We start from the raw sequence: 23,554 nt of genomic DNA, 5'->3' as shown, positions 1-23,554 counted from the left end.
TTTTCTATTAATGGGTGTCCAATGTTGTCACTTTCTTATAGTTTGACTTCTTAAATTGTCGTATGTAAAGTAGTAGAAACGAATAAAAAAAATATTATTATGGCCCCAGTCCCCAAGGATGAGGCAATATGACCGCTTTGATTGTTTTCAAACTCCAGGAATGAAAACCAAACCAAACCAAACCATCCACATTCCTAACAAATCTACAACCTGAAAGTTTTAATAGAATATAACTGTAACCATGTATTCCACTTTTAATGACTGTTTTCAGGCACCAAACTCAATATTCAGGTATCTCAAGTCTCCTGAAGGAATATCAATACAATCTATCTCTACCAACTCTAAACGAATATTATCCCTATCAACGGCTACTCTACATGGTACAACATTCTCATTTTCTTTACCAAATACGATACTGCAATTCTCGTATACACCCTCTTTAGGTGGAAGATTCAGTAAACATGATTTGGGATGCGATATCGTGTTCCTGTTGCTTATGAAACTTTGGTCATCATTTAGCACTAATATTAGACGATGGTGGCGACCAAGAAGCTCAGAAACATAATTCATGTCTCCCTCTGAAAGTGCATAACGAACACGAGTAGATGACACCTGCCCTCTTTCTTTAGCGTCGGTGAATTCTTTGTTCAGTATGATCTGTTTTTGGTCCATCACTGGGTTTATGATGTATGCCTCTATACCATACTCTTCACATAATCTTGACAGCTCAGATGCATCTCCTGAGGCTCTGTAACCAAACCGATAGTTTTTGCCTACGTATAATAAGATCTACAGTTAGACTTTTGATGATCAAATTGGAACATATACTATTTGATAAACAATTATGTTACCCTAAATAATTATATATATGTAATTCGTAAGGAAAAGTAGGTTAAACGATCATCAAAAACCGAATAAGATAAATACTTTTAAAGCCCACACCCCAACACCTGTTTAATAGATTCAAGTGCATGTACCTGCAACAACACCACGTACACCGAGCTCTTTTGATAACTTCTCCACAAACTGACGTGGGGTCAGATTCCTCACTTTAGAGAACTCGACTTCAAGCTCTGTGGGTGTCACTTCTCCACACCAACTAGACCACGATGAAAGCACCCGTTCTCGATCACACTTGGCCACTACAGGAGCCCTGTTCAAACAACTTAGATTTCAGACTTTTTAAAACATAAAGTTGACAATACTTTTGTGTCCAATTTTCAAAGCATGTAAACAATTAATGTGTTGTATAGTTATAGAAAATACCAATATGATTTTTTTTAAAATAAAAAAAAATGGTTTAGAAGGTTGTAAGCATTTAAAAACTCTTTAGGCAACTTGTGGCCAGCTTTGACTCGTCAAGATATGAATGGGTCGATATACCTTGGTTCCCAGCCAAGAACTTCTGCCATTCCAGTAAATGATAGCAGGAATGGAGTGCCTGCCTTCGCTGCTTGGATAGCAAGCTCACGATGACCAATATGCAGCGCATCAAACTTTCCCAAAGCTACTATCCCTCCTTCAAAATTAAATTGAAGTGTAAGAAAAACTAATTTTTTTTGTTGGGGGTCTTATTTACATAGTGTTAGAAGAAAATGTGACATTAGGCCCATTCACTTAAAGAAACAAATTATAATAACAATAACAGTAATAATACCTGCCACAGATGATAACTGTTCAGAGCGCGGTGTGCCATCATCTTCCTGTTGGCTTTGCCAATTAAACAGACAGATTAGAAATTTAAAACACATGTCAAACAAAGAACGAAACAAAAAGGTAAAAATGAAGTGAAGTGGACAATATCAATCCATTTTGCCACCCAAAGAAGTTAATTATGAAATGCATACCTCGTTGCTTTCATATCCGAAGAAGATAAAGAGAGAACCCTTCTAGAAGCTTCGTGCATTGTACTCGGTAACCTAATTCCCCTAAACAAATGCAAACAACAGAGCCCATAACAGCCTTAGTTTTAAATTTTATATACTACTCCAAACAAATAATTTTTATACAGATAAACTTACCCGTTCAGGTGAACAAACAACTTCTGATTCATAATCATTGTTTGTTTCATTTAGATCAAACTGCACTACAATGAAATTGCAATAGCTGCCACAGATGTGATCCCAAAGGCCATGAAAGCTGCCATTTTTTACAGTTAAAGAAATTTAAACGTGTGTAACTACAGTGTCAGCTTACGACAATGAAAACCTTGAATCATGTTTTTCAAAAAAGGAACTCGAATAAAGAAGATAAAACAGTCAGTGTTGTAAACCTCACTAGGCGCTAGTTTGTTCATTTTATATATAATTTGCAAACTATACACACACACACATCGAACCCTCGTTTGATCATCTTTTGTTACTAAAACTTGAACAGGTCGATGCCGATGCTTAAAAATCGGGTCCAAAGGACCGATTTGGCCCAGTTTTGACCGCCTACTGATTCTTGTGTCCGATTACATGAAATCGCATTGCCCGATTAGTGATTAACCCGATTTTTACAATGCTGAAAATAATCACGACTGAGGAACAAGGGCATAAACAGAAATCTCTACACGGTTTCGATACATTGACACCGAAAGTGTTATGAATCTAATTTTCAAATTACATAAATCAAGATTACCAGAGTTTAAAACTTGCCTAAAAATTAATCACTATCCATGGCATTTAATAACTTATTACTTAATTAATTATCGTTTCTAATTAACAATTAGCAATAACAATGATGAATTAGCAAGCAGAGAAGTAGTTTAGGTTTCAATGATTGGCCAATAAGAAGATAAGATGCCCCAGAAAACAAATAGAGTTATAAACAATGCCTTTGAGCTAGCTATTGATGAATAATATATATAAAACTGAATGAAAGAATCCAGATGTGAAACAAGACTAACCGGAAATGAAGTCCGGTTATCCTCCGATTAAGGTTCGATGTGCGGCTGCGTAGAAAATGAATGAATGACTGCAGCTGCAGCTGATGTTGAAATAGAAACAAAGTTTGATGATATCATCAACGTTCGTTCCTCATAGTCTGCAACTATTCCTTGTTATTATATTTCATCCCTTGAGATTGTTTTTTTTTATCATATATGGTACCTAGTAATAAATTATCTAACTAGTTTGAGGCTCGTGTATTGTACGACTAGTTCTTGAAAATATAATATTTAATAAATAATCAGTATACGAGAAACAATAAACCCATTAAACAATATTAATACAGTCGTTGTACAATAGTCTTTAAAATAATTTTAAAATAAAAAATAATTATAAATATCAAATGTTTGAAAAAAAATAGAAAGTAAATATTAAATTAAAAAATTTTGAAGTATAAGTTTTAAGATTGATAACTATTATTTTACTATTATAAATTTCTTAAAAAATGTGAAGTTTAATATAGAAGCGACAAGTGCCAAAACTTGTAGCATTTTATTAGGCTACCCGTAGTGAGGCTACAAATTTGAGGGTTTTGGGGCGACAAGGGGGCTACAACACCACCCCCCGTGGGCGAATTTTGGAGGGGGCGACGACTGTTTATCGCCATTTCTTCCTTTTCCATTTATTATTATTATATTCACATATCTCTTACATATATACAGGGGCTACAACACCATTACACCCCTAAAACAAAAACCCACATTTTGCTGACTGAACGCCACATTGCATAAAACGTCCCATTTTGTAGCCTCTTCATTACATATAGTCTTAAGAGAGTGTGCATGTATATGATATCAATGTTAACTTATTCTAGCATGAGACTCTTCTTGCCTTTGGGAGTGAAGACTAGGGTTCAAATCTTGGCATGTAAGTAGAATTTTTCTTGGAATAATTTAGAAGGAGGAGTAGGGATATATGGGTGTGCGCAGTGTTGTAAAAATCGTTAGTAGCTAGTTGGGCGGTTGGGTGAGGACTAGCGATTAATCGGATCGTCATTTAACGCATAATTTTTAGTTTTATATACACACGCACACATTTTTATATGTAGTTTCCAGTTTAGTACATACACAAACACATTTTAACCATAAATTGACTGAAATCTCGTTGAAAATCGCTAATTTTTTGTTGGAATCTCGCACGAAAACCGCTGATGTTAACCAAGTTAACGTCCCCGGTTGCCCTCATTGTCTAGAATAAAAGAAAAAATCATTACTAGAAGTTTCTTTTTTTTATGAAACTCACTTGTAGATGTTAACCAAGTTAACGCCTCCGGTTGCCCTTATTTTGGTACCATCAAGCATATATAATGTCAATATGCTTTGGGATCATTATTAGCTAGTAATAATAACTTTACCGTAAAACAGTCAATGTAAACCTTTTTTCGAGTTTTTAAGAAAAAACATACTTGGAGGACCATTTTATAATTTATCTCCAAAAGCTTTTAATACCAAATAGCCCCTCCTTCTAATCGGCGGACCAAAACACCACCAACACATGTACCGTGTCTCAAAACCCTCTTCAGACCAGAATCACAAGACACAATTCGAACTGGGTATGTCAATTGGATCTCTTATCTTCCCAATTTGCGTGTAAATATGCATAACTGAACGCATGTTTCTCTTGATTTGGTCGAGTAAATCTTTATATATTCAGGGGACCAATAATGCCCATCACATGTTCGACGAAATGCCTGTTAGAAATTTAATGATAATACTCAAGTTGGTTGGTATAGTATCTAGTGAATCCATATGTCTGTCCATATATATGAATATGAACCTTTAATTTGATGATCAGTGTACTGTTGGAGGTTAGGTTTACTTGTTATTGATGTTGATGCCATATGCTTTGGTTGTTAGCTTCTTGAGTTTTTATTGGTTCTTTCAGCTTTATATATATCTACATATTACAAAATTTAAAGATAATAATAATTAAAAAATAATAATAATAATAATAAGTTTTGTATATGATATAAGTCCCATTTCAATTTTACTTCTGAGTTCTTTAATGTACTAGATTTGAAATCAGGTGTCAAATATAAACCTTTTAGTACTACATTAGTGAAGGATCTATAACTTTACATACGATAAGTATTAGTGATGTTATGTATGATGCTTCGGCCTTCAGTGTTCGGGTACTGATTTGGATAATGATTATAAAAGATCGTTTCTTGTTACACTTGTTCATCCGTTTCAGATGGAAATTTCGTCTTGCAGTTGCTTTGGCTTTTTCAGAGTTGTTTAGTATGCATGTTTCAGTTTTTATGCAGTTAGGATGAGGTCTTAGTTGACCGTATATTTTATCAAACAAATGTAGTAATAAATTGGTTTTGCGATAAACTTCATGGTTTTGCAATTTTTTATTGTTTTAGTATTAATTAGCCTGCCTGTTTAAATAAATGTTTTTGACCATTTTAAGAAAAAATAGCTACCTTTTTTTATATTATTTTAACTTGATTAGTTGATGAGTTGGTTCTTTTGTAACTTCAGTGTTTTGGCAGTTGATAGTAAAAAGCTAGATGGGATTGTGCTTTCCCTCGATGCCTCAAAGGTTGTTGATGACTGTGGGTTTGTTTCTTGGTGGTTCATCCTTATTTGGTGTTGGTTTGTATCTTTCTTATGTACATGTTGCTCCTCAACAAGCCCGGATACAAGCCCGAAATGATTATGTAAGAGATAGACTGAAGAAGAAATATGGGTATGACATGTTCACTCCCCAGTCCAAAAAAAGACTAAATTCACTTGATGATCTGCAGGTATTTTACTATTACTTTCATGTTTAAATTTTAAATGATATCACACTAAAAACGCGTATTTTATAGGACATAACCTTAATATATTTCAGTTGGATTTCATATATTTGTTCCATTTCTGACTTTCTGTATTAATCATTTTTAACTTATTTTCTGTATGTTCATTTATGATTGCAGTTTGATCAATCCAACAATGCAGCAACTTTTTTTCTGTTGGATCTACAATCACATGGATTCCACACCGCAATAAGGGTTTTTTTTTCATTATTAAAGATTAAATCACTCATGTAAAGAATATAAGAGAAATACCCTGTTTAGGAGTACCTGTTGGATATTAGACTATTGATCACTGTGGTGTAGGTAAAATACATGTAGCCTTCATAACATTCTTTTTTGATGAATTGTGACACTGATCAGTTAACTAAATATATTTATAGATGAGCAAGTGGTTATTGAATTGATCTTTTTGTTTACTTAATATCAAAGTAGATAGGGGGTGTCTCTGATGTTGCTTTTTAAAAACCACATATCTGTTTGAGATTTGCGTTATAATACGAGATAAGTTTTGAAACTATTTTTTTAAGCAATCCGAAAAATCAATGATAACTGATTATCTGATGACATATGTGTCAAAATCTTTTTATAAAAATGCACATGCAAACACTGAAAAGAGGTCAACAAGTCATCACTAAAATTTCATGTTTTATGACATGAGTTTCCTAGGCTAAATCTGAGTGTTTTAAACCGAGTAAACCATACAAACAATCCACTATGGCGGTCTGCAACTGAACAGTTTGGTTGTAGGACGCATTTTTATTATAGCTGGGCTGGTTCTACCAACACAACTCATTAATTGAAACATTATACGGTTCAGCTAAAAATTTCCAACAAAACCAACCAAACAGTGTATTGAAAGATAATTTGTGCAGAAATTATAAATTTTAAAAATGTCAATGAAGCATTTTGAAAGATAATTTGTGCAGAATATTAAGAAAACCATAATACTGAATGAATAGTGCTAGTATTAATAAAAAGTTGATGAAGTTTACAAAGACCCAAAACATTCATAAAGTCGATACTTTAACAAACACATCAAAATTTCAGTTCCATGTCTTGTAGAGTAAAAAAGAAAAAGAAAATTAAACTTAAGCGGCACCCTTTCCTTTCTTCTTTTGGAGCTTCTTCATGTAGAACTCAAGCTCCTTACCCTCCAAGATATATCTGCCAACGTAAAAAAACATTAAAACACCATAAAGAGAAAAAATCAAGTTATGTTTTATCTACAAGTCAATTAAGTTAGATGAGATAATTGATTAAGTACAGTGGATCAGATAACTAATTAAGTACGATGGATAAAACAGTGTACTCAAATGCATAGAATCAGAATTCACTATTTATTTTAATTCATTCTTCAAAAATAAGAGTGTTATGTGCCCAACTCTACTTTACCATATGACAGTTCAAATCCCCTAGATTATGCAACAACTGTTTATTATTGATAATTTCAGGCACCTTACTTCAATTGTTAGTTACTTGAGTTTGTGTCTTCCTACTTGTCTAGATAGTGGATGAAATAAAATGACCCCAACACAAATAACTGACCATTTATTTAGAGTACATGGAATTATCAATAATAAATGAACATAATTGATATTCAACTGTTCCATCATCAGGTGAGGTTGAGCATGTAACAAAGACCTTATATAAAGTATAAACAAGGGTGCTTGTTTGCTGGTTTTGGCTAACCAGAAAACATAACAACCAATTAATAAAATGAATACTTGCATATGAAAATATAAACATAAATAAACACATACCCATCAGCACGACCACCTTGGCCAGGGCGTGATGAAATAGCAGCCAAAAGACGACCGCTTGAAAACTGCTCCTCAACATGAGGGTCAAGTTTACGCTCCTCTTGACGCTTCTCCAATTTCCTCACAACATGGTTACTCTTCTTTGCCTCCTCAGTGGCAGCTTCGGCTTCCTAAAAAACCAAACCTTAAATCGTAAGTTTTTTTTAAATTATTAAACATGTAAATTAAAAAAAAAGAACTCACTTCTCCCTCTTTCTTAGCAGCAGTTTTCTTCTTGCGACCGATTTCAACACCATAGTGTTGAAGATACCATTGTTTAAATGGTGCAGCATCAACTTGAACAATAGCACTTTTCACAAGGGTTTGAGTTCTGACCAACTCATTGTTGGATGCATTGTAAACCACATCCAAGATACGGGTCTTCCGAGTTACAGCTTCACTTCCCCAGGAGTAGTTACCTGTATCTAATCTCAACGCACGCCACTTCACGTTACCACCTCGAACCCTGACTCTTCTAACAGTCTTGTTGCTGGAAATTTTGGTGTTTGCTGGCTGTCTTCCGAGCTCGTACCTTCAAAAAAAGAATTACAATTATGAATAAAATGTGTAAAATAATGCATGTACTAGAAAATGATTGTATGTTGGAACTTGGTGAAACAAGTCAATAGATTTTAACAAACAAAGATTTTTTATTCTAATATATTTATAAACCTTAGCAAAACTAATTTCTGGAAAAAAAAAACATTGTTTGTACATGACATCAGTTTTTACAAAATTGTTCATAAAATAAAGATTGCAAGGTTATAACATTTCAGTCTAGAAAGATAAAACTTGTTTAAAAACTTATGTCAGTAATAACTATGAGAATATAAAGTAACATTAAGTCTCAAAAAAACCATTCATTTCTACTTGTCAAGGTACAAACGTGAAGTGTACCGAAATAAAATATCAGCATCACATAATAGGCAATATAAAAAGTGTGTTGCTAATCAATTTTAAAACCACAACAACATAAACAGACAACAGAAAATAGCAAGTAATTTAACCAAAGTGCTGCATTTTATATAATAATTTTGAAACCCTAATTAGTGTGAGCAGGAGTAATTTCTATATCTTAATACTAGACATAAACAGCTTCCAGTAAAGAGTTAGAATTGAAATAATAAAAACATACTTTCGCTTCTTCCTCCAGGCCTTCTTCTTGCCACCAGTGGCACGTCTCTTGTGCATCGAGTCTCTTGAAATACCTGCATATACCAACCATTAGTCTACTCAGCTCATAAGCTCATAATCATAACATGACGAAGCAGAATATCAAATCAGACGTAACGTACCCATGATTGCAGATCGGAAGCTCCGCCTCTGCTTAAACTCTCTATGCGAACGGAAGAAGAAGAAGAAGAAGAAGAAGAAGAAGAAGAAAAGTGCAGTGTTTGGTGGCGGAGTGCTTTAATAAGATGAACCCTTGTTTTGTTTCTATAAAACCCTAGTTCCAAATGGGCTCCTCAAATGTTGTACAATTATTCGTTTGGCCCAAACAGAAACACTTTGCTTTGGTCCAACAAGGTATGGTAGAGGTGCACAAAAAACATGAACCCGAAACCGGACCCGAAATAAAAATCCGGAACCGGTTTTTTTAATGCCCAGGATTTTAATACCCGAACCCGTGCCCGACCCTACCCGTAGGGTACGGATGGGGTATGCATTTCGGTACTAAAACCCGAACCCGAACCCGAACCGGACATGATTTGTTCCCGGTAATACCCGAAAACCCGAACCGGTTCCATACCCGGAACCGGGTTTTTCCAATACCCGATGTACACTCGAAAAATACCTTAAAATATCCCTAAAAAGTGCAATCTTTTAAAAAATCCAATCTATATCCGAAAAATACATGGGAAAAGCCCAAAAACCCACAAATAGGGTTTTTTTAATACTCGAAAATAGGGTATTCAAATACCCGATTTTAGAATACCCGGTTCTATACCCAACCCGAACTCGATGCATTGGGTATGGTTTGTAGAGGCAATACCCGGACCTAAACCCGACCCCAACCCGGTTTTTACCAATACCCGATTTTCCAATACCCAAACCCGGTTCCATACCTGAACCCGGGTATTTGAAAAACCCAATTTGTGCACCTCTACAACAAGGTTTATAATTAATTATGTTCACATTCAAGAATTATTGGTCCCGGACGTTGAGTCGGTAAGTCGACGCGAAATTGGTCGGTTGTGGTTACATGTGTTATGGTATCAGAATTAAAACAAAAAATATATAAAATTGAGGTAGACCATTGGGGTGACGTCGGTTGGTAAAAACTCAAGTATTGGTAAAACTTGAGCGTTGCCATTCCTTGGAGTTGAGTCTACGCAAATTTGGTCGGTCTCTGTCATGTTTGTTACGGTACCATAACTAAAACACAACAAAACAAAAACAAATTTGGCATTCGATCGATTTTCGCTACGTTTGTTACAATGTCATAACTAAAACAAAATATGGTGAGTTAGCACGAATTAGGTTGTTTTCCATCACGTTCGTTATTGCACCGAAACTAAAAAAACAAAAATCAACATGTTGTCGGCCCCTAAGCCCTAAGGTGTCGCAAAGTGGCCCAATCGGGTACTTTCGGCCTCAAGGTTGTGTTTTATTATATATACTAGGTTAGATATCGTGTTACTCACGGGTGGAAATATATAAAACTTCATATATATATATATATATGGTGAGGTTAGAATAAGAAGTGAGTTATTTGTAAGAAGTGTGAGAAGTAATATCGGGCGTTGGATGTAATCATCTGATGGTGGATATTGTTAGTGTGTTTTTTGTTCGGTGTGTTTTATTTTTTTAAGGGTAAAAAACACTTCTTACACTTCTTAGGATAGTTTTACTTCTTATTTTAACCTTGCTATATATATATATATATATATGTATATATATATATATATATATATATATGGTAAAGTTAAAATACAAAGAACAATAAAAATAAGAATGGTGAGAAGGAATCTAGTCCATTAATCTTAGATTTGAACGGCTGAGATTAATTTAATAAATAAAAATTGATGGAAAGGGCATGAAGGTAATAACCCACATTTGTTGACTTTCTCTCTCCACATGCAAGGCACATGTCAATTCCCCCATTCTTTTAAAATTTTCATAACTTTTTCATACGACATTATTTTTTTTAAAAAAAATCACCATAATAATAAGCGTTTTTTTATCTTTAATATGAGTATCATATTGTTATATAAAAAAAATTAATGGGTTTTTTTAATTGTGTTTTTTGTTGTTCATTGTGTCATTGTGTAATATGTTGTTTCCATTGTGTTTTATGTTTCAAGTCATTGTGTTATATATATTCACCATTGTGTCTTATTTTTAGGCCATTGTGTTATACGTATTCACAATTGTGTCTTACGTTTTAGGTCATTGTGTTATACGTATTCACCATTGTGTTACATTTCAAGTTATTGTGTAACATGTATTAATCATTGTGTTTTATGTATTAGATAATTTGTTGTTATTTTATCATTATTTTTACATATAATTATTACACAACGGTGTTATTAATATTTAAAAAACATAATGATGAGTTGAAAGACACAATGACGAAAAGACACAATGACGAAAAAAGACACAATGATAAGCGAAAAAACACAATGGTGTGCGAAAAGACACAATGATAAGCGGAAAGACATAACGGTGTGTGAAAAGACACGATAATAAACGAAAAGACACAATGACGAAAAAAGACACAATGATAAGCGAAAAAACACAATGGTGTGCGAAAAGACACAATGACGAAAAAAGACACAATGATAAACGAAAAGACACAATGGTGTACGAAAAGACGCAATGGTGTGCCAAAAGACACAATGACGAAAAAAGACACAATGATAAGCGAAAAGACACAATTGTGCGCGAAAAGACACAATGATAACCGAAAAAACACAATGGCGTGCGAAAAGACACAATGATAAGCGAAAAGACACAATGACGAAAAAAGACACAATTATAAGCGAAAAGACACAATGACGAAAAAAGACACAATGATAAGCGAAAAGACACAATAGTGTGCGAAAAGACGCAACTGTGTACGAAAAGACACAATGGTGTGCGAAAAGACACAATGATAAGCGAAAAGACACAATGGTGTGCGAAAAGACACAATGACGAAAAAAGACACAATGATAAGCGAAACGACACAATGGTGTGCGAAAAGACACAATGACGAAAAAAGACACAATGGTGTGCGAAAAGACACAATGATAAGCGAAAAGACACAATGGTGTGTGAAAAGACACAATGACGTAATTTTTGTTTTAAATTTTATATAACAAAATCATACTCATATTAAAGATAAAAAACGATTGTTATTATGATGAATTTAAAAAAAAAATCATACGAAAAAGTTATAGACGTTCTAAAATGATGGGGGTATTAACATGTGTCATGCATGTGGAGAGAGAAAATATGTACAATTACCTCTATACCCTTTTCCTTTTGGTCCACACTTGACACATGTCAATTATTTATGGCTTCTCACACTTCTCATTTTTGTTACTCTTTGTAGAATAAGTTGACCCTATATATATATATATATATATATATATATATATATGTAGGATGGGTATCATTACAAAACCGTTAAATTATTTAAGAACTTGAATGAACCTTTCAAAACTAACGTTTTTTATAAAAAAAAATTTGTATGTTAATATTATTTGAGTGTAGCTTTATCATTTTTTATATCTATATTTACGATTACAATTTTGAAAATGAGTTTTTATACATATATATGTTTTGTTTTACACCTATGTAAATTTTTTAGTACATAAATTTTACACATATGTAAACTTGTGATTAATATATGTAATAGTAACTTTTTATATAAAATATGATAAAACTACTCTTAAATAATGTTAATATATAAAAAAAATTAAAAAAATATTTAGTTGTTTAGAGTTTTTAAGAGTTCTTAACATTTTTAGAGTTCTTAAATGATACATATATATGTGTGTGTGTGTGTGTGTGTGTGTGTGTGCGCGCGTGCGTGTGGGGGGGGGGGGGGTGTTATACATTTTAATAGATCGTAAACGTCATATAATCTAGCATTATTAATATAAGGTATCATATTGTTGTTTTAATTAAAAGAATCCAACATACAAAGACAAACAGAGAAAAATAACAATTAAAAACATATTTGTAACTTATACCACGAAATAAAAAAAAAGACATATTAAATAAAACTTTATCATCTACTGGAATCATATGTTGTAAACTATGAAGCGTAAACATGTAAATATTGTAACATAAGTTGTGTGTTATAAAAACTATTTTTATTGAAATAATAAAACATATAAGTACACATCATAAAGAATGCTACAAATATGAATATAACAATGAGATATAACAATTATAATTTTGATTAAAACGTTTAATAAAGCAACAATAAAATCCAAAATTTGTGACTCAATTAAACCACCATTTCAATTCAAACGTCCATACATCCAGTCCAAGCGTTCATAAATAGTTTTCCAAAATCCAAAAAAAAAAATAAAAAATTAACAAAGTCTCAAAATTTTAAAAAATAACAATGAAGACAATTAGTTTAAAATTAAATTGTTTATTAGGTGGATAATTTATTTATAGAAATTATATACTTGGCATCCTATGTGGATAACCTATTTAAATGACACGTTAAAAAGATGTATTGCTTTAATAGTATAGTAAGATTATTATATAATAATAATTTGATTGAAAACGAAATACTCACAGGTTATTTATGATTGTTTCATGGGGTTGGGTTGAGCTGAGTCGAGCTTACACAAGCTCGAGCGTAAAAATAAGTTGGCTGAGCCCAAACTTCAGTTATCGAGCTCTCATAAGATAAACGGGGTGAGTCTGCGCTCAGTCAAGCTCGAACTCAACTCGACTCGTTTACACCCATAATTAAGGGTCAGGTTTAATTTATATAGTTATATTTTATTTTCTAACTTAATTGGGAGTAATAAGATAAAAAGGATTATTTTTAAACTCGTAGATAATGATCATTCATTCGACATTGGTTATTTGTTGTCACCTTCACACTAGGCTTTAATGGGAGTCGCCAACTGTCCAATTGGTTGGCATTACTCACCTACATCAATAATTATCGACACTACTCCCTGTCAGTAATCCTTATTGGTTGATCGACACACACGTCTAGAATAATACTCTAAACTAAGATATGCTCAAGTTCGGTTTTGAAACCAGTTTTTACAACTTTAGTCTGCAATCCTACTTAAATTCATGAGAGGAACTATGATTGAACATATTTTGTGTGGTTGAAAGAACGTGCTTTAAGCGTTTTATATTGTTTGTTTTACTTGTTTATATGTATCGAACACAAGTACTTTGATTGATTTTATGTTTGCAGGTGATTGGAGCTTAAAGGAGCTAATTTGAAGCATTTATGATGGAGTGAAATTGAAATTAATGATATATTATATGATAGAGAATTGAAATACGAAGACGTGGCCGCAAACGGGGAGGAAAACGGAGTTGAAATGGAGATTTTATGAAGAAAACAATGTTTTGGTGTTGTAGCTACTGTAAGGCAGAGAACAAAGCATGTAGGCTACGGCCAGGCCGTAGGGCCGTAGCCTACAGCTGGGTCAAACAAAAATAATGATTTTTTAGTATTTTCTTTCATATTTGAGCCTAATTAAGCCCTAGGTCGAATATCCTTCATAACCTAGCCACCAAGGACGACTTTGGGGCAATTCTCCACCATTATAACACCTTCCAATCATCATAATCATCCATGTTATCATCCTTGCAACAATCAATGAAGCTATTCAAGATCAAGATGCAAGGCTAAACCGTTCGTGACCATCTTTGGGAGTAGGGTTGTGTTTGTAAGCAAGACTTTTTAGTATTTTGAATCTTTACATTGGAACTAGAGTTGATTAACATTCGGTTAATTAATCGTTTATGTTTATTTATGTATTCAACAATTTTTCGTAATTGAATGTTTTGTGATTTTATCAGTTTATTGATTTGTGGCCATCAACTTTTAGGATTAAGTTCTTAGAGTCATTGACCCGTTTATCTTTAGTCATTAAATCACTGACATTTATCAAACCCTAAAACTGGTAATCAATTAGACCATTATTCATCCAAACCAATTATTCGGATTAAGTTCTGTCAATCAGTAATGTCAAATATCTAGTCCTTTGATTATAGGTGTAATCAAACGAGTTTTTCAAATAAGTTAATCAATTTGTCTAGTTACTTCACAACCTGAAACCTAGAGTTTGGTTACTTTTCTCAAACTGTTTTACAACCAAATCATTTTTCATATTGTTTGACATCGTCTGTCCATCATAGTATAATTAATTAAAAAAATTTAACTTGATTAGCACTTTCCACTGATTCTTTGTTGATTCGACACCTTACTTGCCATTGCTCGTAAATGTAATTTTATAAATGTTTTTGATTGACCTTTTGACATCGATCTACATCGCACACTTGGTTTAGTAGAAGTTCGCATATGACTAACCTTGCATGTTAGGAAAAGAGTTCGTGACTTCATAGTTAAACTTGGATTCTATTAGTTATTATTCTGGTTTATTATTAGTTTCTGACTCATAGTCCCGTAATATGTTTTTTACTTTTTTGCCTACGGATGATAAGTTGATCCTACTAATCTATTAAAGAAAAACAATGGTTCCACATGTCACTTTTATAGGGTTTCCACCTAAGCTTCCACATAATACAATTTTCATATATATAATTGCCACATCAATCACTAATTAATTTAAATCAAAAAACGATTCTAAATCGATAACTTCTAAATGAATACACTCGCCCGTTTTTTTAACCCGATTTTGATCCATTTAATTCAGTAACCCATTCATTAGGTTTGTTAAAATCAATCTTAAATCCTAATATTTGAATATGTGAATTATTCATTGTTATATATATGATGTTTCCCTTCAATCATTTTGTCCATGTATCACAAACATCCTCCCTTCAATCATTATGTTCAGGTTCCCAAACATCCTCTGATGAAGAAGGTTTGTGCGTTTCCATAGCCGATTGGAACCCTAAAGGATTGATTTGTATTATGTGTTGAGAAATCAAACAACAATAATCATTTGATTCACATATCCACGCGTTCCGTATTCATCAAATATGTAAGCCAACTTTCAATTTCTCCCTATGTTAATGTTATTATTCTATTAATTTAAGTTTTTTTATTTGATTAGAACCAGATCTGGAAATACATGTTAATGATGAATCATAAAGGATTGATTTGTTTAAAATTTGAGAAATCGATCTTCAATAATCAATTGATTGATGGAGGTTAACGCGTTCCGTCTTCTTCATCGACTATGTAAGCCATGTTTCAATTTTTCGATTTCTTAATTTTACTAGTCTACTAATTGAGGTTTTCTTAATAAACAGAAGCTTGATTCATAACGTAATATACATAATTTTTTGTTATGAATTTTTAAATTTTCAAACATATGTTTTGACTATAATTAAACAACATTTGGAATTGGCTATAATTAGTTTGACTATAATTTTTTAAGATTTGAAATCTTTTAGTTTTGACTATAATTAGGGTTGTCCAAAATGCTCGCCGCTCATTCGCCATTCGCTCGAAAAATGTTCGTTTGATTTCGGCTTGGTTTGGAAGTGAACCGTTCGGCTCGGTTCGGTTTAAAAACAATCCAAGCACGAGCAAAGCCTTGCTCTGTTTGGATCGGTTCGTTTTGCTAGAATTATTTTTTATTTATAGTTTTATATATAAACTTTATGAATATATATAAAAGTATACTATTTTTTTTAAAGTTTTTAAAATTTCTATCTTTTGTGTTGAATTCAAAGTTCAAATTTAAATCATAGCCACTCGTTTTATATATGTTTTGATCTTAACTTTGAGTTTTATACATTTTAAAAGTGGACATAGCTGAAAGTTTTGAATTAATGATATTTTGAAGTTTTAGAAATTCAAAATTGGAAACTTTGTACGAAATCAAGCAAAACCAAGCCGAACCAAGTGTAAGACCCTAACCCGTTTTTACCATTTTTAGGCGTAAACATATGCTCGTTAGGACTTAAAAACTAGGTCTAATTAAAACTTTTTCGGATGACGTGATAACATGACACGACATACATAACTGGTAATAGAAATTTTACAAATTTTATATTTAAATGATAAGAAGACTATATTAGACTTCGTCTTCTAAAATGAATTATTATAGCGGAAGCTTGTTTGGTTCGGTTGTGTTCAGTTCTTAGAAAGCTTGACCATCAATCCATGTCCTTCAATTAAGTTATAACTTGTCATGGAAATTCGCCATAACAATTAGTCATACATACTTTACATCTACTTGTAATAAACACAAGTATACTTAACCCATTTATTAATACTTTCACTATCATTGTCTTTATACAAATTTTCTTTTAAAACCTTAAGAGGGTCTAAGTGTCCTTACTTAGCATATCCCCCTTTTGTCCTTTTATATTTGTCTTTTTAATATTTACAACCAAAAATTAGGATTTGCACGTTCATGCACAAATCCCTAGCCTCTACGACCCCATGAGTCGTTTATACAACAATTTACTTTTTTGGATTAATCGTAAGAGTTAAACGGTTTTAAAATTACAGATTAAACCCAACAAGCACGAACTCAGTAATGGTACACCGGCACTAGCAGCCCATTTACTCCCATTTCCCGTTTACCTGTTATCCTGTTACCCTTTTTCCACTACAACCATATTGTAGATGGTAACTTCATGGTTCGTAAATCTAATCTTAACGACCCCATTATTCATTTTTAAGTCCATGTTTACACTAACCTTGTCGTTTGACTCTTTATGCCTCAGACGACTAGGTAATATCAAATGCACCCATACCATTGCCTGGCGGGCGTTTTGGTCAATTTTAACATTTACCGATATCATGATTTAATTCACGTACCTGGCAGGGTCAAAGGTGTGACCCATTACCAATACCTTGTAACTCCTTTTAGAGAACCCGACAACACATTCTATTACCATCATGCTTACCTATAGGACAATTCTCAACAGGACAAGCGTTATATGTCAACTTCAAATGGTGATAGTTTCACCATTTGACCCGTTCACGCATATACCCATTCCGGGTCACTCATTTTTTTATATCTTAATCTTACAACGAGTTATTACCAAAATAGTGATTTAACACCAATTTACCCATAGTACCCGTTTATAACTTGGTCTATAAACCACACCCGATAACCATTAAAATCCTTGTCCCAAATACTAGGATTATTAGTTTTCAATTCTCATTTGACCCTTTTGGGCAAATTTGAACCAAGTCTCAAACATTAAAGATTACAACCCAATCCGGGGTTGTACCTTAATACTCCCAAACTACCCTTCTTGAGTTTTCTTAACATTCAATCTTTTGTTAGTCATTTAAGCAATATTACAATTTGACAAGAAACTTTAGCTTATAAATTGAAGTGAACAAAGTCACTTACCTTGCTTTGCTAACTAGAATTACCGTGCACTCCATTAGCTTGTTTGACCTGTTTCATCCAAGCCTCCACCTAGCTTGACAAGATCAAACTTATGTTCACCAAGTTGAGTTGAGCACAACCTTGCTCACATGCACGGTTTTATTATCCAATTTGCCTTCCAATTTGAAGAATTAGAAGAACTAGGGTTTCTTCCCTATTGTTCTTGTTCTCCTTATGATCGACACACACACACTATTTTAATTTTTCTCTTTTAATGCTTATTTTTTCCAACTTGACAACTTCAACCCCTCATGATTAATAAGTTATCTAGTTTAAGACTTTTTGAAATATATAAATATTTCACCATTATTAACTTAAGTACTAACTAGGTTGAATATTATCCTAGTTACGTGTTTCAAACTTTTCATGTTTCATACTCGATCGACACGATTAATATAATTTTTTTGGGGTGTTACACCAAGCCGCTTGGTTTCAAACCGAATCAAGTTCAAGCATAAAGATATCGCTCGTTTCTTTACGTTCAATCCGCTTGGTTTGACTTGTTTTCAAACCAAACCAAGTATGAGCATGTCCACGTTCGGTTCGTGAACAGCCCTAACTATTGTTTTGGACAAAAATCTGCTAAGGATCAAGTATCCAAATCTGTTAAGTGAGGTAAGGTGCTAACTCAATAATGACAAGTGTATAATCGTTATAGTGATGAACACAAAGGTTTGATTACGAAGGAAAAGGCCCTTAACCCAGATAGTCTTACTTCGGTCAAAACTTATCAAGGTAATCTTTGGTAAAATAACTCCGGTCAAGGATTAGTAAGATAATCTTTGGTCGGATTACTTTAGTCAATGATCAACAAGGTAACCTTTGGTCGATGAGTATATGATTATCGTGATCTCCGACACAAAAAACCCCCGGACGGTGAAAACTATCACCGTCGATTATATTAATAGAATGAAAGGTGGTTACAAATGTGGTGGAGAATACGATCGAGATTACAGAGTATGCTAATGTGTAGAGAGTATTAATTTCTGCTCTAGTGTGTGTGTAAGTACATGTGTCATCCTAACTCGATCATATCTCATTTAAATAAGATAATAACAATAACAATATGTCCTATCTATTCGGAAGTCTCCCACCTAGCCGCTCTATGACCTTTGACCATGTGCCAATAGCCACCCAGTAGCGAGATAAGCGGAAGAATGAGTCTCATAGCCGTTGCTGTTATTTAATCATCAATCTTCTAGAGAATTCGTCTATAATCAGCTATGTTGAATTAGGTTCCTGGATCCATGCTCCAGCTAGAAGTTGCTATATGAAGATAGTTGATACAAATACGTCTCAAAGTTGTCATACCTGTTTAACACATCACCATACTAAACGCAATCATTAGTAAACAAGTAATACCGAGGATCGTCGATCTTTTATATCCTGATACATATTTCAAGGATAACATATCCATAAGACAGTTAAGGATAAAGGATCCTCAGTATAAAATTCATGGCCTAACAATTGCCCCCAAAATGGCGGGTGACAGTGGAACACAGCTGTCATTTTGAAATTCAAAATCCTGCAAAACGGAAGGTGATTAGACGTGTGTCAGGCGGTTTAATATCCACAAACCATAATTACGCGCCGCCTATATATATGATAACTATAATATTCTTATAACCACATATCCAAGCGTCTCTCAGGTATCTTTCTTTCTTTTTGTTAATCTTCCTTTAACATGTCAACTGATTCTACATCTTCCTCCTCTTCTTTTTTCCATCCTGATGGCCTTTATTCACAAAATCTCCGTCAATCACCCTCCTCCGAAATCTGTAAATTCACAGATTCGGATATTGATGAAATCCGATCACATTTTCCAGCTGACACAGTTTTTCGACCCTTCGATCCTGTAGCTCGCAGTGACAGCATTTCAAAAAATTGGGTTTGCTTTCCGGCCCAACCGTTTCTCATCGGTTATAAGTATCCTTTCCCCAGTTTCATGCAAAGGTTCTTCAATTTAGCGGGAATATTTTATATCCAGGCCACGCCAATGTTGTGGAGAGTCCTTCATACCATAGAAAGGATAATCGTAGAGGAAGGAGTCGAGTTCGGCTTAACAGAATTGGCGTATCAATACAATCTTGTTACCCACGGTTCCCAACGCTTTGTCTTTAAATCAAAACCTCACCAAGAAAATCCCATTTCCAAAGTCACCCTTAATAGTACCATTTGGAAAAACCAATTTTTCTTCGTAAGACGAGATTCTATTCCGGGTGGAACTAACCTTCCCAAAAAATGGATACCAAAGGGTAGGATCCAGGATCCTTAGGTTACTAAGACAGGATATCCTAATCTTCTGCTAATAGTTTTTATCACTTGTGCAGTTGATAATTTCGAATTGTTGGCTGATCTTCCAGGAGTTGAAGATAGAGTGAAGAGGTTTCTGTCATTGGATCCTGCAATTTAGACTTTTCAAGCAAAGTTTGTCGAAGCTTTTCAAAGATCAAACTCAGAATCAGTTATGTCAAGTAAGAATAATAACTCTTAATATAAGAAGTATTAATAATTTGAAAACTTATCTGTCAATTTGTTGTTTATAGGTGCTCCGAAATCAGGAAAATTTGCTTCCAAGTTTTCCCTTAAGGATATTGATTGCATGCTTACCAAGAAAAAGACCCCGAAATCAACCCCTACCTCCGAGCCTCGCCTGATCACAACTCGAACAAAGTCCGGATCCAAGAGAAAGAGGAGTTCAGATACAGAGAATCCCTTTGACGCCGAAAAGCAGATTATGGACATGCTTTCTTCTGTAAGGATCCTTTATCTTTGTTAATTTCTATTATTCCAAGCATCTTCCTAAATTTATTCCGCTTTCACTCATAGGCCATTAATTCTTCCAGACATCACTATGAGAAGACTGTCGCAGAACATGAGAAAACCCTTGCTGTGCTGAGATCAACGGCTGCTGCCAAGGAGAAGGCCCTCTCAAAGATGACCAAAGAGAAAAGAGAGATAGAGGCACATGCTGCTGCCTTGGCCGTCCAGATGCAGGATGAAATCAACCGGGTTGCCGAAGAAGCGAAAGTATGGGCAGCCAAGTCGATCCTCAAGGCAAGAATCAAAATGTTTACCGAAGCCAATGATCCATCTTTTGATAAGTCTTCATGGGAGATCAAAGAATGGAAGCAAGCCTTGATTGACTTGGATGGAGGTGAGGATGAGACTGAAGCTATAATGGTTGAAGCGGGCGAAGCAGGAACAAGCGGTGTGAAGGATCTGAAAGAAGCTGAAGGTGGAAACGAGGCACCGGTGGAGGTGAGGACAATCATATGAACGGGCGATGAAGGATACGAGAGACAAGGCCCAAGCCCATTTTATTTTGCTTTTATGCTGTTTTTAAGGACAATTTCCGTGGTTTGTAATAAACAATAGAAATTAGGATAAAGGATCCATGATCCTTAATACAATTGGTGGGGGTGACAAAGGTGAAGGGATCCTCTGTTTGTGGGGATGAAGCCTTTGTTGCCCCTGTTTTTTAATTTCCCTGCACTTTATGAACAATTATTAACTTTCACTTAACCCGGATGGATGGTCCATCTTTTCGTATGGTGAAGTTCGGGTTAGGAATTTAGGATAAGTCTTAGAGGCTTATTTTAATTAATATAAATCTTTTGACTTTTTTACTTGTTATTTATTTTCAAAATTTATTAGATATAACTTTAGCATTGTTGATAGTTTGAAAAATAATTTTAAGTAAAAGATTTTTAGGATATAAGATCCTTATGAAAATCATTTAGGGTAGTATATCCTTAATGAAAAAAAATTAGGAATGAATATCCTTAACAGTTGATAAAAGTTTTTAGGATATAGTATCCCTAAAATAAGGTACAAATTCTTTAAGATATAGTATCCTTAAAATAGGGTAAAATATCTTTAGTAGTAAAACAACTTTAAGGGAATAACCTTCTAAATTGAAATATTCAAAATTATTGCAACAAATATGATACGTAAATTAATAGAGATCATACTAGAGGGTCTAGATAGACTTAAGTTACCAGGAGATCCTTGAAGGAATAGCTTTAGGATCCGGGATCCTTAGATTTTTGATCTTTAATAAGAACTTAGTAAGTATGTTGCAAATAATTCATAAGGTTAACTGGGATTAAACCCATTAAACTGGGGACAAGCCCAAATAATATACTGGGGACAAGCTCGTGCAACTGGGGACAAGCCCGTGTAATCTGGGGACAAGCCCGTGCAACTGGGGACAAGCCCAAATACGGATGTTAAACTGGCAACATGGCCCTTGAGAAGAGGTGAAAACCCCTTAAACCTTAAGATTAAACTAACGACAAGGCCCTTGAGAAGAGGTGAAATCCCCTTAAACCTTAGGAAATGGTACGTCTACCATTATTCGTAGGATCCTCCATATAGCCGGAGACAACGAAATTGTCAGCCACTAAGCGTGTACTGGTCCCGCTGCCCTGAACTATACGTCGGATAACGTACGCAACTGGCGATCGTGAGAAAGGTGAAAACCTTTAAACCTTAGGGGATATGACCATCGGGGGTCATACCCAATCGTAGGCAAGGCCAAGGGAAATAGTAAAGTACCTTATATGTAAAGGAGATGTGGCTAACCTCTTAGACTTTGAACCTCTTATTGAAACCTGCATTGTTACTTAAAAACTTGGAAAAGATAAATGTTAAGAATAGATTATCCTTAGAATAACAAGAATATAAAATGGATAAGTAACCAGATAGATATTACCGATTTTAGGATCCTTGATCCTTTAAGGATAATATATCCTCTCAGGATATTGGATCCTGATTGAAAAAATACTTCTTTAGGTGGATAGCATTCCATGCTCTTGGTAGTCTATTGCCTTCCATTGTGAGCAAATGATATGCCCCCTTTCCTACTTCTGACTCAATCTGATAAGGTCCTTCCCATTTGGGCGCTAGTGTTAGTGCACGGTTTTGCGTCTAGAGTCTTTGTATTTAACATTAACGATTTTGTTTATGTTTAATGTAATAAATAGTTTATTTATTAATCAGCTCGCTAAGTTAAATGCTAGTTCGCTAGGGGATGTTAGCGAACTAGCCAATTAATGTATTCCCAACGAATCAGGGGGTGCTTCGCTATGATTATTTATGTAACGAAGGGGAAGCTGGTTCGCTAGGGGAAATACAAAAAGATTGTGTTTTTCGTTTGTATAGATAAAACCCAAAAACATTAGAAAACATAAGAAAATTCAAAATTATTGTGATTTATGTTATTTCTGTTCTTTAATGTTTTTCTTTTAAATATTTAGAAAAACCAAAAAGAACGTGATTTATGATTGTACAGAAATATCCGAAAATCTAAAAAGATTGTGAAGTTTATTTTGTTTATAAGAAAATTGAAAAAGACAAAAATATTGTGTTTTTAAAGTTTGTATAGAGAAAAAACAAAAAGATTTTTGTACGTGTTTTTAGATTATTTTCTCGTGAAAATTATGTCGGTTATTTAAGTTTGTGAAGCATGCTTGCATGTCTTGGTCCTATTATTCA

The 23,554-nt window shown here is 34.0% G+C and overlaps 2 protein-coding genes and 1 long non-coding RNA gene across 4 annotated transcripts; 1 reads left to right on the top strand and 2 right to left on the bottom strand.

Annotated features, from left to right (window-relative positions):
* Positions 1–218: 218 nt before the first annotated feature.
* On the bottom strand, positions 219–3,083 carry LOC143621482 (FAD synthetase 2, chloroplastic-like). 2 transcript variants are annotated; one of them, XM_077092894.1, is made up of 7 exons: positions 2,891–3,083; positions 2,022–2,139; positions 1,848–1,928; positions 1,658–1,710; positions 1,384–1,510; positions 978–1,153; positions 219–773 (listed from the first exon to the last, which is right to left on the bottom strand). In XM_077092894.1, exons 2-7 carry the CDS (start codon positions 2,069–2,071, stop codon positions 268–270), a joined length of 993 nt encoding a protein of 330 aa, XP_076949009.1. In that variant the 5' UTR covers positions 2,072–2,139; positions 2,891–3,083; the 3' UTR covers positions 219–267. The 2 variants fall into 2 exon arrangements, with proteins under 2 accessions (XP_076949009.1, XP_076949008.1); XM_077092893.1 differs by having other exon boundaries at positions 1,384–1,519; positions 2,891–3,080.
* Positions 3,084–4,409: 1,326 nt separating this feature from the next.
* LOC143621481 (uncharacterized) lies at positions 4,410–6,162 on the top strand. Its single transcript, XR_013151529.1, has 3 exons — positions 4,410–4,482; positions 5,417–5,682; positions 5,857–6,162. It is a non-coding gene; the product is annotated as an uncharacterized LOC143621481 (long non-coding RNA).
* A 519-nt stretch (positions 6,163–6,681) lies between these two features.
* Positions 6,682–8,881, bottom strand: LOC143621480 (small ribosomal subunit protein eS8-like). The gene is made up of 5 exons (XM_077092892.1): positions 8,831–8,881; positions 8,671–8,743; positions 7,740–8,067; positions 7,497–7,666; positions 6,682–6,900 (listed from the first exon to the last, which is right to left on the bottom strand). The coding sequence occupies exons 1-5, from the start codon at positions 8,832–8,834 to the stop codon at positions 6,825–6,827; spliced, it is 651 nt and encodes a 216-aa protein (XP_076949007.1). The 5' UTR covers positions 8,835–8,881; the 3' UTR covers positions 6,682–6,824.
* Positions 8,882–23,554: the final 14,673 nt, after the last annotated feature.

The sequence above is a fragment of the Bidens hawaiensis genome, unplaced genomic scaffold, assembly GCF_021521415.1.
Source record: "Bidens hawaiensis isolate Kalapana, Puna unplaced genomic scaffold, B.hawaiensis_p1.1 tig00002866_1, whole genome shotgun sequence".
Taxonomy (NCBI): Eukaryota; Viridiplantae; Streptophyta; class Magnoliopsida; order Asterales; family Asteraceae; genus Bidens; species Bidens hawaiensis.
This window is presented reverse-complemented; position numbering and strand designations above follow the sequence as displayed.

Bases quoted from the DNA above. Each gene is read 5' to 3' on its own strand.
- LOC143621482 (XM_077092893.1), bottom strand. From the start codon at position 2,071: ATGAAACAAACAATGATTATGAATCAGAAGTTGTTTGTTCACCTGAAC. The intron at 1,929-2,021 runs GTAAGTTTATCT...GCATTTGTTTAG, and splicing joins TTGTTTGTTCACCTGAACGG to GGGAATTAGGTTACCGAGTA. The intron at 1,711-1,847 runs GTATGCATTTCA...TAATTGGCAAAG, and splicing joins TCGGATATGAAAGCAACGAG to CCAACAGGAAGATGATGGCA.
- LOC143621480 (XM_077092892.1), bottom strand. The intron at 8,068-8,670 runs GTATGTTTTTAT...CTTTTTTTGAAG, and splicing joins GCCTGGAGGAAGAAGCGAAA to GTACGAGCTCGGAAGACAGC. The intron at 7,667-7,739 runs GTGAGTTCTTTT...TTGGTTTTTTAG, and splicing joins CTGCTAAGAAAGAGGGAGAA to GAAGCCGAAGCTGCCACTGA.